Source organism: Myotis myotis, unplaced genomic scaffold, assembly GCF_014108235.1.
Source record: "Myotis myotis isolate mMyoMyo1 unplaced genomic scaffold, mMyoMyo1.p scaffold_m19_p_3, whole genome shotgun sequence".
Lineage (NCBI taxonomy): Eukaryota > Metazoa > Chordata > Mammalia > Chiroptera > Vespertilionidae > Myotis > Myotis myotis.
This window is the reverse complement of record NW_023416335.1, coordinates 5,930,724-5,946,603: the sequence shown is the minus strand read 5'-3', so window position 1 is coordinate 5,946,603 and position 15,880 is coordinate 5,930,724. Positions and strand designations below refer to the sequence as shown.

Sequence of the window (15,880 nt, the reverse complement as noted above, 5' to 3'; positions counted from 1 at the left end):
GGAAGACGTGTTTGCACAATGTCCCATGAGCTCCCTCAACACAAAACGGGGAGAATATCTCACGCAGGGGCAGGCGCCACAGTGACTGCTTCTTGCGGAGACGGCCCTCCCTGCACCTCCAACTTGGTGCTTAGGGAGGCGCCGCTTCCAGGATGCTTAGGCGGAGGCAGCTGCCTCACGTAGTTGGTAGATTATTCACAAGGGGGGGCCATGTTTGGGTGACAGTCTGTCATGTGATGCACACGACCGTGTGTGAGGCCCGCGATGTGTCCTTGGACGTTTCCCTTCTCCAAACGCTTCCTGCACATGCATCCACTTCCCCAAAGCGTGGGCTTTCTTAAGAAGGAAATCACGACGCACGGGGGCCATCGGAAACCCTCTGCCAAACAGCCCGAGGACTAATTCATTTCAGAGGCGAGTGGATAAACTCCAGTTTGCGGTCAGTTCCTCAGCGTCAGCCAGTGGGTTTTCGTTTTAGCCAGGAGCATGTTAAGCTGCTGCTAGATGTGGGGCCTGCGTACAGAGTTTACACGTCATCAGGGAACTCGCAGTGTAATTAGTGGCGGACAACTGGCACTTTTCAGATGCGAGTGGAGGTAGGACGTGCTCTAGGTCAAGTCAAAGAACAAATCCTCTTCCTTTGGTCGTGGTGGGATCCAATTTCTCATTCTCTCTTTAATTTTATTTTAGCCCTTTTGACATAAATAAGCTTTTGTAGTTTGTTCACTTGTTATTCAGTAGATGCCAAAAATTATTATAAAATATGTGTAAGGTGTGAAGGACACTATTACGACGGCACCTTGTATTCAATACACTGAGAAACAGCACAGTATGGTTACCTGTCGTGACTGACTCCTGTGTGCCCTTCTCAGACCCCATCACCCGTGCAGCCTCCTCAGAGAAAGCCACTGTCCTCAATTCCGAGTGCTCGTTTCCCTGATTCTCTTTATAGTTTTACCAAATATGGTCATTAGTTTTTGTAGTTACTTGAACTTTCTATAATAGGAAAACTCTTGTCTGTGTTCTTCTGCAACGTGCTTTGTGTGTGTGTGTGTGTGTCTCAGACTGAAATTCAGGTGTTCTGTGTAGCTGTAATCCGCTCCTCTTCGTTGCTATATAATATTTCACTGCCATTTACCCCTCGATCCAGGTATCTCACTGTTGCTAGGCTTTTGGGCTGCTCCCGTTTGCAGCACGTATCCCTCCACCGACCTGCAGGCGCACATGTACCAGGGTTCTCACTTACCCCTAGGTCATGGGCATGTGGATCTCCAGCCTTACAAGGTAAACCCCCTTGTCTTCTGAGACATATAGAAGTTTCTCTTTTTGACAGAGTCAAGTCTATCAGCTGTTTGAGGAATTTCTTTTTTCTTTTTCTTTTTAGTCTTATAAAGTCCTCCGTCTCCTCCAGGTGCATTAAATATTCACATTCGTGCGACAAAGGATGCAACCCCAGTCACCCCTGGTTTTCTCTGCAGATTTACAACAAGCTGCGGACGGTGGAGCACATGACTGTCTACGAGAAGGAAGCCATTCCCAGCAGGTTCTACTACAAGAAAGGGAAGTTTGTCTCTCCGCTGACCTTACTGGCGGATGAAGGATGGTTCATAACTGAGGTAATTAGAAAATATCCGACAACTTATGCATCAGACAAATGCTGCCAAACAACGACAGGTACTAGCTCTTCAGCCTTTACACGGAAGAGATTTTGTTTTCACTTAGGTGTCGTTCATAACACTATTTCCTTCTTTAGAGACTCAGAGGCTTGGTTGGGTGACTTCTATTTGTTTATTTATTTTTTGTTAATCCTCACCTGAGGATATTTTTCCTGTTGACTTTTAGAGGGAGCGGAAGGGAGGCCACTGAAGGGGCAGGCCTACGACTAGTATTTTAGCTGCCGGAAAGACCTCGTGTGGTGGTCAGCAATATCGACCATGCAGATGAGCAGACGTGGGGCCTGGGTGTGGAACAGTGGGGTTCCCGGACAGGGAGCTGTCACCCAGAGGACTGAGTCATCCCTGTGCGCTCGCAGACAGAAAGCGGCTGGTCACCAGGAAACGGAGCAGACCTGGTCCCACATGCCAGCGGTGCGGTCCCAGGCCAAGCGGGGCCCTCCACAGACTGGCCTTCCCACGTCTTGTCGTTTCAAATGCCGCCGAGGGGGTCCCACCGCCCCTCCCGCTCTCTCCTCTAAGAGCCAAGTGCTTCTCTCCGCTTGCTCACCGTTTGGAGCTCCCTGGAGTGCGATTGCCCGAGGCCCCAGCAGCCTCACTGGAGTGGGTTTCCCAGGGCTGCGCGTCGAACACACATGCCGTCTCGTAGGTGCCTAGCCCATTGACCCCATGGAGCCAGCTTCCCGAGTCACGCAAAAGGCCTTGGGCTGGACACTTTCCAAGTTAGAAAACTCTAGAATTTCGTTTGAGTGTTTAAAAGCAAGTAATCAAGGAGGGTTAATGCACAGCTCGCCCCCTCTCATTCCTTAGCCCGGCTTCTCAGGCCTGTGGGTCCAGCGTCCGTGGCAGGGGAATCTTCTTGCTGGTTTAGCCACAATCGGGAAAACGGCTGAGCCAGGACAAATCGATGCTGGTTGGGGGCCAGTAAAATAGAATCCCTCCCCCTTCCTCCCTGCAGCCGCATGCCGCAAACATGCATGGTTTTGCTTCCTTGGCACAAACGCCTTTCCCGTATAAATACCAACTTTTTGCCACCAGCTTAAGTTTTGCAGACTCGAAGCAGGTGGCTGCTCTAACAGGAAGACTTAACGGAGTCAGGTTTTTTTAATGGTCTCTTAGAGCAGTGGTTGCCAACCAGTGGTCTGGACCACGGGTGGTCTGTGAGGTCCGAAAGGTTGGCGAGCGCTGGCTTAGAGTGCTGTCACTGAAAAAGATACAGATGGGGAAGCAGGTTTAATTTGTCCCTCAGCACCGCACAGCTTCTCAGTGCGACTGCTGACCTAGCTCCACCCCACACAGCCCCCCCACAGCTTGCTTCCTGCCCCCACCCCCGACCCCCCACCCCCAGGCCTGCCCTCAGAGGTCCTGGTAACATCATCATCCCAATGAACAGTCAGTACAGTCCCTGGAGGGCCCTCTCCTGAGTCCCACCTGTCCTTTAGCCCAACTCAGATTCCATCTCTTCCATGAAGCACCAGCTCGTCCCTAACGTCCTCTCCCTGGAGTTCCCGTGAAGCCCTGGCCACACCCCAGCTGCTAGGTGGGTTTGCCAGCTTTTGTTCTCTGGCCTCCTGGAGTGGAAGCTCCTTGAGGTCAGGTCTGTGGCACCTTGACGTTCCGTTTTCCTCCACGGGAATGAGAACATGGCCAAGGCCGAGGACTGACTTCCTCAATCCGAAGGCGATGAATTGAATGTGGAGACGGTTGGTTCTTGGGTCGGCAGGATGTTCACCTGGTGGCTTGTAAATCCGAAGCCAAGTAAACTGAGGAGTTAAGTCAGGCCTTTGACTTAGATTACTGTTCGTAGCCCAGCGAGACTGCAATGGGGAGCAGGCGTTGAAAGCGCCACGGGAACTCCCCTGCTCCCGTTAGCAGGGCGCCTATCCGGTCCCTCCCAGCTCCCCGGGCTGATTCCTGCGGCCTCTTCACACCCCCCTTCCCCGCCTGGCAGGTGTAAGAAGGGGCCAGATGTGGCCAGAACCTGGCGAAAGACCATGAAACACAGTGTCTCATGGTTGACCCTCGGAGGCAAGGGAAATGCAGTGAATTCAGGCCAAGCGTCTCAGGGAGGCCAGGACGTGTCACCAGAGGAAGGATTTACTTTGAAAACTGGCAAAGAGTATGCAATGCCAGGTTCAATTCTAAGGCCCAAGGATGAAGGGCAGTTAGGCTCAGAACATGGGGGAAATCAAGACGATCTGGGAGGCAGTGGCAGCCGGAGTGGCGTTGTGCAGGCCTGGCTAATTGAGCTCCCAGAAGCGGGTGTTGAGTGCTGGGAGCTGCTGGCTTTCTGGTGGTGACGAGGGTCGTCTGTGTCAGCCGTCTGAGCACACAGGCCTGCCCTCTGCACCCCTGGCACACGTCAATAAACATGATGGGGGCAGGGGGCGTGCGGAGAGAAACCCCATCCACACCCTCCCTCCCCCCTCCCCCAGGGAGCTTGGTTCCTCTCCACCCGCTGGCTTCCCTGTCTGGCATTTCTCATTTCCAGGATTAGGCTGTGTGTGGCCATGGGCTTCCCAGGACAGACCAGGGCCAGAGCCTGTACCATTTGTTCTGCTTTAGAAAGAGGGCGCCGTCTGAGACAGGGGCAGAGAGACAGGCAGAGGGACATCTCCTTGCAGTGGCCTGTGGCAAACACACATCTGAAGGCTCATAGCCACCACCCACAGGGCCCCAGGAGCCTCGCCAACAGGGGGCCTCTCGGGAGAGCACGTAGAATGGCGATGCCACAGACTCTGAGCGACAGTGGTCCGTAAGGGAAACCACACTCCCCAGACCCCTCACACACCGAGGTCAGTGCTCACCTTTTTATTTATTCTAACCTGACCGGATTCGGGTCACCGAATTTGATTGGCATGACCTCAGGCCGGCACCGAGAGCAGATGACTCTCCATTGCTCTCGCTCCTTCCAGCAGCCTGGTTTATTGGCTGCCTTCATCTGTGGCTTTTCCCAGGTGAGCTCACACAGCCCTCCCTGCCTCGAGGAGCCTCAACCCAACTGTTCCCAAGGATCCCAATGCTGGGGGACCTCCGTACCCAACAATTATTTTTTTATAAGAGCTTCCCGTGTGGCCTCTGAGTTCCCATGGCTACACACAGACACACACCCCAGTCCTACCCCATCTCACGTTTGGCCAAATCGGAAGAGTCTGGGCACTTCCCTAGGATGTCACCAGCTGGGGGTCAGGCTCCTTGACCGGCAGCTGGCGGATGGGCAGCCCGGGGGTTCGCGCTCTGGAGCAGGTCTATGAGCCACACCTTGCTAGCGCTGCCTCCCACGCAAGCACCGGGAGGGGGATGTAGGAACCGTGGGACGATGGGGAAAGCCGCTCGGTGGGAAGGAGGAGCAACAATCCTTCCTTCAATGCTCTACACGTCACACATTCCATCAGGTCACTTACAGGAATGGCCAGCTTCTTGCAGAAGCAGCCGGGTTATATCACCACGTTTGAAAGTCAGTGAGAACAGTGGTCCCTGGAACGGATTGTCACTGTCATAGAAACTAGTGCGTTTCCCTGTGACCCGGTGTGTTTGTATTTGTGGAATTTCGACTGGAATTTTTTAATCGGGTCATTGGTCTCCGTCTCCCTTTCCCCCGTGCCTCTGTCTCGGCGTCCTCGTGTCCTGTGGGGCTCATAACCGGGGAAGTCGCTAGCAACCCAGTGTCCTACCTGGCGTCCAGGAATCGCGGCCCCCTGACTGCGACGAAACTAAACTGGGGCACATCCTGATCATCAGATCAGGATCTGACAGATAAGGAACAGCAACAGTCTAGCAAGTCAGAAATGCAAGATGTGAGGAAAGTATTCCCATGGAAAAACACGAGCTGCAGCTGGAGGAGGGGGGACAGGGGTGACGGAGATTCAGGAAACGGAGAGGCAGTGAAGTAGTGCCATTTGGCAAGCAGTCATGCCAGGGGCGATTTATGGGCTGAGAGGGGATGGTGTGCAATGCGATCTGACAGCTAAATACGCAGAGGCGAGCTCAGGCCTCACCCGATCCCTGCCCGGCCGGCATGGCCAGAGCGCCTTGCCCCACTGCCCGTGCATCTGGGACCGGCCACAGCCATTCACTGAGCACCTGCCGTGTGTCAGGCACTGAGCACGCGGCCATGTCATCCTCCAAACACTCTCGAGGCAGGTGTGTGGCTCCGCAGGGAACCTGAGCCTCAGGTGGATCACGGGGCTAGGAAGTGGCAAGGTGAGACTTAGCCCACGGCCACCAGTTCCAAAGTCTCTCTCTCTCTACTTTATAACTGGCCGCCACTCCGGGGAGTGAGGAGGCAAGGGACAGGGAGGGCCTCATGTCCAGGGCCTGCAGGAGCGCTCAGGGACCTCTGGCCGTGGTCAGTGTACGGTGCGTGAGGACGGGAGACAGGTGACCTGGGTTTCAGTCCCAGCCCTGCCTCTCGCGGCTTTAAGAACAGCAGTTCCCCTTGCCCTGTGTGCCTTGGTTTCTTCAACTACAGAGTAGGGACATACCATCCCTGCTGGGATGCTGTGGCGATGTGGCGAATGGCAGTGTTGGTTCTTGGTGAACCGCATGGCACGCTGACTACATGGGACTCTTAATAGTCTTGTGCGCCGGCCTGTGCATTGCTGGTATGTGAGCTGTTTTACTTCTACTCCTTCACCACAACCAGCCAATTCTACCTACTGCGTTTGAACTTTCTGGGATATTGTACCTGCTTAGTAAGAGGATGGCTGGGCTCCCAGGAATGAGTGTCCAGTGGGCCATGAAGGGCTCAGTGTGTCCGCCTGGCTCTGGCCTCCTCAGGACTCACCTTCACGCCTTCTGTCTCATAAGAAAGCACCTGCAGGAGAAGAAGATGTAGTTCTGGAGGGAAGAAGGGTTTCAGGGGAGGGTGGTCCTGGAACCCATCCCCATGGGGGAAATGAAGATTACGATGCCTGGGTAAGAGGAGCGTGAGTGCCCCCTTCAAACGTGTCCCTGCATGGAGAGGAGGGGCTGAGATTCTGAGCTGCTCCGGAGGGCGGGCCAGAGGAAGGCAGGACAGGGCTGTGCGCGTGGCGGAAGGCGCACCAGATGGTCAGAGTGGACCACCTCTGGGCTCCAAGGGCTTTGCGAGAAAAGCGAGATGATTAGATTAGATGCCGTGTTTCCCAGTAATTCTGACAGCAACTGGGTGTCCTGCAATTCCGTTCAATGCTGCTACTCACTGTCCCGAGTTAAGAGCAGCCCCCTCACGTGAAGGGCTCGATCCCACAGCCTGTCCTCCTTCAGATGGCAGCCAGAGTCCGGGGTCCCCAGCCTACACATACTTGTATTTGATTGGCTACAATGTGAGGCTTCTCACAACCCGCTTCCGGTTTGATAAGTCACTGGAATGAAGCTCAGAACTCAGAAAGGCGCTGCACTTATGATTACAGTTTTGTTCTAAAGGATACAACTCAGAACCAGCCCCGTGAAAATACGCCTCCTGGGGGGAGGGGTGCAGAGCATGCTCGGCCCTGTTGGGGGAACCCTCCCAGCACACCAATGAGTTCGTCAGTCAGAAGCTCCTGGGCCATGTGGTACCCGGGTTTCATACGGGGTGTCGCTGTGTTGGCAGGGGTGATGAAAGCAGTGGCCACGGGCCTGACCTCCACCTGAGAGGTCAGAGGAAGGCTGACAAGTCTAACCCTTTCCGCACAGGGCTGGTCCCTCCTGAAGCAACCAGTCCCTCCCCCAAGGTCAGGCCATTAGCCCAAACTCAGGTGAGGGAGCAAAAGGCTGCCTGTGAATAACACAAAGATCCTGTCACTCAGGAACGTCCAGGGGTGTCAGGAGCTCTGCGCCAGGGACCGGGGGTGAGGGCCAAATGTACTTTCTATTATCCCGCAGGAACACGTGATCATCTCCTCGGTCACAAACGTGCTATATTTAGTGATTCTGAAACTGATTATGGCCCTGGCCGGTTTGGCTCAGGGGATGGAGCGTTGGCCCGCAGACTGAAGGGTCCCGGGTTCTATTCTGGTCAAGGGCACATACCTCGGTTGCAGGCTGGATCCCGGCTCTGGTCAGGGCTCCTGTGGGAGGCAACCAATCCATGTGCCTCTCTCTGTGACTCTCCCCCTCCCTTCTACTCTCTCTAAAAATCAATGGAAAAATATCCCCGGGGGAGGATTAATAAAAACAAAACAAAACAAAAAAACACAACAACAAAATCTGATTACGAGGTGCAGGGTACAGTTCAGCTCTGAGGGAGAGAACACCTGCATGGCTAGAGCGGGTGTGGGCGGCCTCCAGGGGACTGAGCTCCCGGGGTAGGATGGCCCGATGCTGAGAAGGCAGTCCCACGGCTGCCAGGTGCTCGCTGACCACAGTGTCGGGACCCGGGAAGTAACTGCCTTGTTGGTTTCAGAGTCGAGAGCTGCTTCCGTTCTGGATGAACAGCACTGGCAAGAGGGCAGGCTGGCAGCGCGGATGGCACGGATACGACAATGAGCTCATGGACATGAGGGGCATCTTCCTGGCCTTCGGACCCGGTAGGCGTTCCCCAGGCCGCGTCCCCGGGGGCTCGTGGCGGAGGGCAGGCTGGCCGATTGCTTTATGAGCCACGTTGAGCAAACCCAGCCGGTCTCCGTGAAACATCTCTTGCTGGCTCGCTTTCAAATGCTTCTTGGGTTTGGCAAATGTGGCCGAATAGTTTTCCTTGTAAATTTTAAACCTTGAGTGCAGCCCGGAAAATGTGTTCCACATGTTTGCGATTCATTTTTCACTTAATTCATCAGAATGTGATTTCACAGCCATCCGATGTCCGGGAACGCTTACCGGACGCCCGGGTGCTGACAGCTGCGAGTTTCAGCGCTGGCGTGGTTGCTCCCCGGCCTGGCTCTCCACACTTCTTCCTTGTCGAGGGCACCCAGCTCTGCGGGGGTCACTCGTTTAGGGCAACCAGAAGCCAACCTGCGCTCCAGGGCAGCCTCGGAAATGACCCAGAGGCTGACTTTGAGAGTCAGCCAGGATGACGAGGGGGGTCTTGGATGAAAGCAAATGTACTGTGTCTTCCTCGACCAGATGAATTCTAAGGCGGGCAGAGAGCAGGGGTGAAGAGGGCCTATTTGGGCATTTGCTTTAATTATTCAGAGCACCGAAAATTCACATTTTGCAAAAGTTTATCAACACTCTGAGGATCATACTACTACCTGACACCCCCTTCTTTAAAAAAAAAAAAAAATTAGGATAGCCTAGCCAGTTTGGCTCAGTGGATAGAGTGTTGGCCTTCAGACTGAAGGGCCCCTGGTTCGATTCTGGTCAAGGGCATGTACCATGGTTGCAAGCTCCTCCCTGGCCCAGGCCCTGCCGTACAGGAGGCAACCAATCAATGTGTCCCTCTCACATCAGTGTTTCTCTGTCTTTCCCTCCCTCTTCCACTCTCTCTAAAAATTAATGAAAAATATCCTCTGGTGAAGATTAAAATAATAATAATAATAATAATAATAATGATAAAGAGCATTCAACAGCCCCTACCAGTCAGTTGACTGGCTCCTGAGCTATTCTCTTTCCCGCTACTGCCCCCCCTCCCTTCCCGGTTAAATACACCCAACCGACCCTCATACCCACATTCCAAATGCCCCTTTCTGGATGTTGATCAAAATGCTTCCATCCATGAAATCCACGCTTTCCTTTTAAAGTATAAGCTAGAGGTTACTCCTGGAAGCCCCGCTCTTCTTCCCGATGCAGCAAGACAAAGACGAGTATCAACCCCCTGCCGTGGCTCACTCCCCTTACCCCCCACACAGTTGCTGAGAACCCGAAGTGTCAGTGTCTGCACCCTCTGAGGGCCCTCTGGCAACCTGAGCTTAGGGAACACGTGGGTCCGAATCCTTTCCCACGTGGGATCCAAGTTCCCGATGCTGAAAGGAGAATCAGAAACAGTAGCAGCAAGCATTTATGGAGCCCTGACTGGGTCAGGACCTGGGCCCGGGGTTGGGGGGCGGGGGCGTGCAGAGGGTGTCCAGCATGTTGCCATCAACCAAGTAATAGCTCTCAGGTGCTCCCTGTCAGCCCGGCCCCTGCCAGATCCAGGCAGCTCAGAGCTGGATGAGTGAGTGATGAGACCCCGAGGACTCCTTGGAGGTCAACGGCTGGATTAGGCTGGAGACACTCCAGGGCCACAGCCTTTATACGGGAGAGCACCAGACAGCCGGGCTTTCGTTCAAAACCACCACCTCCCCCTTCCCCAGAGAGAAAAAAAGATCACGAATGCAAAACAGTTGTCAGTTGAAGGAGTGTTTATGAGCAAGGCCCGGGCATATTTTAAAGCAGAAGCAAACCAAAAATGTTAAACAAAATACCAAAAGCTGCATTAGCTTCGGGTTGAGTTCGGTGGGGGAGATTCTGTCCATTAGCAAAGGCCTCCATCCCGGGCTCCTTGACTACTAAAAGCCTGAGTCTTTTATAGACCGAAAGACGACCCCTGATGCAAACCGCCGGGGCTCGTTGCAAAAATGTTCCCAGGCAGATAGAGCCGGGAGAGCCCCCGCCAACCGTCCCATCTCCGCTTCTCATGAAAGATTGAACAGCTTTACACACGGGCTGTTTACTCAGAAGACAATTTAAGAGCAAGGCCATTAATAGCTCTCTCGCTGCACTTTGAGATAAAGGCACATCCTTGCTGATTAATTGTAGGTGCCTCTCGCTTAGGGAGGAGGCCGGGTATCCTTGTGGCTGCCCGCACGCAGGGTTGGAAGTCAGGGAGTCTGGCCCAGCTAAGAGAGAGGGAAATCATTCAGGAAGGTAGCCTGTCTCTGGTTAATCCCAGCTTCTAATCTGAACCACCTAATCCGGCCCCAAAGAACTCCAAGACAGCAGGCCTATGATTGAGTGAGCTGTGAGCGGACTCAGAGAACAGCCCTAGGTTGCAGGCACCTCTGGAGCCTGAGAACCTCCTTGCTTTGAGAGAAACAGTCTTTATATCTGAAAAATGTCAACCCCTGGGAATGCCTCAGATTCCCAGGCCGGTTCAGAATGCCACCTGGAGCTAGCAGAGCTTTGGCGGACGGAGTCCTCACAAATTGGGTGGGGTATGGTTTTGCTCTTCAGGAATTTTCCAGAAGCTCCCGTTCCAGCCTGAATCATTGGGCCCCACGTCCCAGCCCTGCAGAACAGGAAGCCATGACCCCGGTGGAAATGGAAAGACAACCGAGTTCTCCTTCCTGCTTATGGGCACAGGATTTGATTTTGTACTTTGAACATAAAAGGATGCTCTATCTCCAACACTTCTGTCTGCAGAGTTTATCTCAATGTTTCCGTCAAGAGTTAAAGAAGTGGGTGTTGGGAAGGCCCACTTTGGATTTACCAGCGTCTGCCACCTCCCACAGCCTCCCGCCCACACACACGGCAGGGGTGTGGCCCCCACGGGATGGGGCAGTGTGATCAGCACACCCAGGCTCACGGCAGGTCAGCAGGAGGGAGAGGACTTGCTTTCCCATCACTGGGGCGACCTTTCCATTGATTTCTTTGGCTGCAGAGGGATCACCTCTGGGGAAGTACAGCCACCACCTTTGTTTACGTGTACGACTTGCCTTGATAGTAAGAAGGGTGGCATCCCGGGGCAGCCTTACGCTTGCCTCTCCCGGGAGGTTCTGGATTTTTTTAAAAACTATTTGTCCCCCGAGACGATGCTGACTTTTAGCTTCCCTGCTCAAAAGTAAAGTGAGCCCTCCAGAGGCTGTATGGACTGCTTTCTATCCATCATTTGCCCTCGCAAATTCCACATGCCTGCTAATAGCACCAGCTACCACGTATTGAGCACATACAACGTGCCTGGAGCTACGATGAGGTACCATTTCCCTGCCCATTCCCCGAGGTCACCCAGCTAGGAGTGGCCAGCCCCACCTTCACAGGCCTGTGTCCCCGCTGGAGTTCGGGGCAGCGTCTGGGTTTCTGGAAGCACAGCCTGCCATCAGACCCCCGGCCCCTTCCCGGCTCTGTAACCCCAGCCTCAGGTTGCTTTTCCTCACGAGGCCGAGCTATTTTATCTGCCAGCGAAAGGCTCCAGGGAAGGCTCCCGTGGTCCTCCAGACATGATCAGGAAGCCATCGCTGTTGCTCTGAGTGCCAGCTCCAGGAGGCTGTATGGTCCACGTTCCAGCCAGCCCTGGGCCCTCTGGAAAGTGGAGAGACATTCTTCTTTTTTTAAATCCTCACCCAAGGGTATTTTTTCCATTGATTTTTCAGACAGAGTGGAAGGGAGAGATGAGGGGAAGAGAGGGAGAGAAATAGTGACATGAGAGAGACACATCGATTGGTTGCCTCCCCCGGGTGCCCTGACTGGGACTGGGGATCAAACCCCCAACCAAGGTATGTGCCCTTGACCGGGAATTGACGCCACAGCCCTTTGGTCCATGGGCTGTAACCACTGAGCAAACCAGCCAGGGCAAGAAATATCGTTGAGTTGCCATGGGATCTCTGCTGTAGAAATTGGCGCCCTGGCCAACCAGTGCCTGCTCGATAGGTGTCGGGAAAGATAAGAATACCTTTAGCGGGGTTTGGCAAGCCCAGCAGGACAGCTGAGCTTCTGGCCACAGCTGCGCTCAGCGCTCTGCAGGAAGGAGCAGCTGCAGGTGGCCCTCTGCCTCCCAGGAAGACAGAGGGCACACGGAGCACAGTTATGCTCAAGGTCAGCCTGGGCGGGGATTTGTCTCTTAAAGGAACTCAGCTCCAGGAGCCATAGAAAGTTACTTCCTTTCACAACCCGTGGCCTTCCGCACACTCCACGCCCCACGGCAGAGCTGGCGTTGCAATCCCAAAGCCACCGGGAGCCCAGTTGTGATTGCTCCACATGGGGACTCACCCCCCTCTGCCCGGTCACGGACTGTGATAACTTATTTGCTTGCCTGTGTCTTTCAGATTTCAAATCCAACTTCAGGGCCGCCCCGATCCGCTCCGTGGATGTCTACAACGTCATGTGCCACGCCGCAGGCATCGCCCCGCTGCCCAATAACGGGTCCTGGTCCCGGGTGGTGTGCATGCTGAAGGGCCCGGCCAGCGCGGCCCCGCGGCACCTGCCCGGGGGCTTGGCCCTGGCCTTGACGCTGCTCTTGCTCCTTCAGTAGCTGCTCCTTGTGTCCCAAACACTCAGACAAGGGGGCCTTCACGGGGGGAAGGTTTTATGTCCTAGTTGAATAATAGCTTCTTTAACACAATCAAGGCCACACACATTGAAACTATTTTATTCTTGGATGATTCTATACATAAAAATCCCTACTTCTTAAAAACAAATATCTGAACTTTATTTTTTTTCGGAAGATAAGGAAAATCTTGCTCTTAAACTTGTTCGACTGTATGTCAGTGTGTCCCTTCTTTTTCATTTGGAAATGCAGCTGAACTGTCTGAGCAAGGGCCTGTCGCTAGCAAACAGCCTTGTAGAGAATATTGTGTGAGAGTCCTGGACCCCACTCTGCCCCGCTCTGCACAGAGCGGCCCCTCGCCTGTGCCCCGTGCACACCCAGGAGCCCGCCTGGGGCTCTATGGCCACAGGTCCTGGACGGTGCCTTCCTTCCCAGGGAAAGGAGGCTCCCCATGACAGCTGTGGCCACCATCTGCGCCTGTCCCAGCTCATGGAGTTTTTCCATCTTCTACAAAAACCCCAAAAGCGTGTTATCTTAGCTTGGGCCACCCGTCAATCAAAATCACGAAGGATTGGAGAACTCAGAATAAGGCGGCAGGCATGACTTCCCTCCCAAAGTCGGGATGCATAGAAATGGCCCCCTCGCCTTGAGGAGCAGAAGGGCTTAGCGTAGGACGGGGCTTCTGCGTGACTTCTCACGGGGTATCACGGCCTGTGGCCCCGCCCGTAGCAGCCCCTGGGTGCTGTGGGGGGGATGGATGGATGGCCCACCGCCTGCCAGGGTGAAGGCCTTCTCAGAGACTACACTCTTTGGGTCACCACACACAGCATAGACTATAGCAACACCCGGCACACATTACAGCTGGGAAAGATATCTGGCTGATGAGCGAGTGGACACATGTGCAGAAATCTCAGTCCATTGCTTGGAATGGCGATGCATTAAGCATAAGATTTATGCGTCCGTGTGCTGGAGCTTTGCTTGTTAAACAACAACAGCAAAGTGGATCCCTGAGTGACCCAGAATTCCAAGGAAAATCGGGGTGGGGTGGGGGAGAGAACCTGATGGAATCAAACCCCCGTCACTCACCAAAAGGCCATTTGTTAGGAAAGTGGTGCAACCGCCACCTGCCAGACCTGCGGTCTTAGAGCCCCGAGAGGAGCCGCTGAGCCTGGTTGAAATGTTTTCAGTTAATCATCAAGCCGGGTGCAGGGGATCTTGCACACACAAGGGACAGCTGCATCTTTAAGTGATCGGAGTCATAGACACACGTCGTGGCATTAAAAATGACTTTGCGCTAAGCGAGGCGGATCTGCCGGTGCAACGTTCGTGTCAGGAAAACAACCTCGCGTCTCCTCGGGACGATGAAGCCCTTCCAGGCTGTTAATCTCAATGCTCACCCTGACTCCGGAAGGCGAAGCCAGCCGCCTCTGTGCCTTGAATCGTGGGAGCAGAGGGTCCCTGCTTCAAAACGTCCACTTCCTCTCCACACAAGCTTTCTAAGGGCTTACGTAACGTGTTTTTAGAATGCAGCGTCGGATCCAAGGGAACGCAGGCAAACCAGCCTTTGTCTGGCTGAAAGCAAATCAGTGCCCTCAACACTGGCAGCGGCTGTGAAGTGCGCACCTCTTGTTCCAGGTTCCTCTCTCCTTAAAGGACGGAGCGCTGAGGAATACCGCCCGGCCCACCTTCCTGTGAAGCAAGGACCCTGAAAAGTGGGTCATCAAATGAAGAGGGGTCTACACATGTATACCGTCTTGCATTTGTCTTTCATGCTCTATTCTACCCACCCACCCCTCATCCGCCCCCACACACACACTCATGCCTAAAACCTTCAAGTTACGTAATCAGATTTCAGATAGTTGTCTGACAAAGTGTAGTTACTCAGTAAATACTCCCGAAGCAATGAATGAGAATAAGGAACTTTTGGAATCATGACTATTGGTAACTAGTTAAGAGAATTCAGCCCCTAAATGGAGAAAAAGCTTTGTGCCTAAAAGAATGCATGCATTTTAGCGGCTAGATTCTTTGGCTAACGTCCTCCCTGCCCCCTTTAATTTTTGTTTTAAAGGTATATTCTTTCCCCCAGGAAAATTTTACTTTCTCTAAATGGTTTTGTTCCACAGAAGTAAAATCTGTGAGGACTACATACAGACAACCTTTTCTGGATTATTTTACTACTCCGTGGCTAATTCCAGGAGGATGATAGCGATAATCGGATTGCCCTGCCAATAACAAAGATAAAGGGAAGGAAGATCCTTAAATCGAAGAGATGAATGGCCACTTTCCCTGTCTATAGGCACCATCTCCAGAACCCAATCCAATTACGTTCTGAAGATGTAAGCATAAGTTAGAACAGGCCCGAAAAATTCTTTATCACCTTGAAGAGTTCTGAATGATAAAGTTCCAGCTCTCTTTACTCTTAAAGTGATCTGGGAAATCCATGTCAGGTCTCAGTTCAGACCCAGCCACCAGCTTGCATATGTGCTGGGATTGTAAGCATCCCCTGACCCACCCTCAGAGACATAGGCTGGCAGGACCTGGGTGGGGCCCCGCGCGTGTTACTGCAGTCACACTGATGGAAGGTCTGGGTTTGCTCTCAGCAGAAATGGTGCTGCAATGACCCTGGTAGACCTGAGTCTCCCGACAGTCCTTCATAACCCACCCGTTTCTCCTGGGGCCTCCAGCCCTCCTTAAACCAAAGCCGATCTGTTCACCCCGGTGAGGGGAGAGGAGCGAAAAGGCAGCGTGGGCCTCCCCACACCCCCTCCTCCCTGTGGGTCTACGATTCCCAGCGGTGCTATCAGACCAGCTCTTGTTCAAGACACAACTATTTTATGGATTTTCTAAGTGGTTTGCATTTCTGTAAATATCAGGGGATTTCCAAATATGATTGCATGTTTACTCTTTTTAAGCAATTCGTGACAGACCAAGTCAGCGCGGGAGGGTGGGCGTAGTCTTGGCAGACGGGTTATAGACATGGGGAACTTGGTCTCAGGTACATGCCATGGAAATACCACTTCTGTGTTGCTTTGAAATCATAAAATAGCATTGAGTGCAGTGCCTCAAATGTTTAATAAATGTCCCATAAATATGTGTTGAATGAGGAAAAAGAATAAATGTCATTAAA

The 15,880-nt window shown here is 53.4% G+C and overlaps 1 protein-coding gene across 1 annotated transcript in view; it reads left to right on the top strand.

The window, feature by feature from the left end:
• The window catches only part of ENPP6 (ectonucleotide pyrophosphatase/phosphodiesterase 6), a 73,686-nt gene extending 60,308 nt beyond the window's left edge, over positions 1–13,378 (top strand). Inside the window, exons 6-8 of the mRNA XM_036301576.1 lie at positions 1,479–1,616; positions 8,041–8,164; positions 12,533–13,378. Of these exons, the coding sequence (XP_036157469.1) occupies positions 1,479–1,616; positions 8,041–8,164; positions 12,533–12,738 (468 nt within the window). The 3' untranslated portion in view covers positions 12,739–13,378. The remainder of the gene's footprint in view (positions 1–1,478; positions 1,617–8,040; positions 8,165–12,532) is intronic.
• The last annotated feature ends 2,502 nt before the right edge of the window (positions 13,379–15,880 follow it).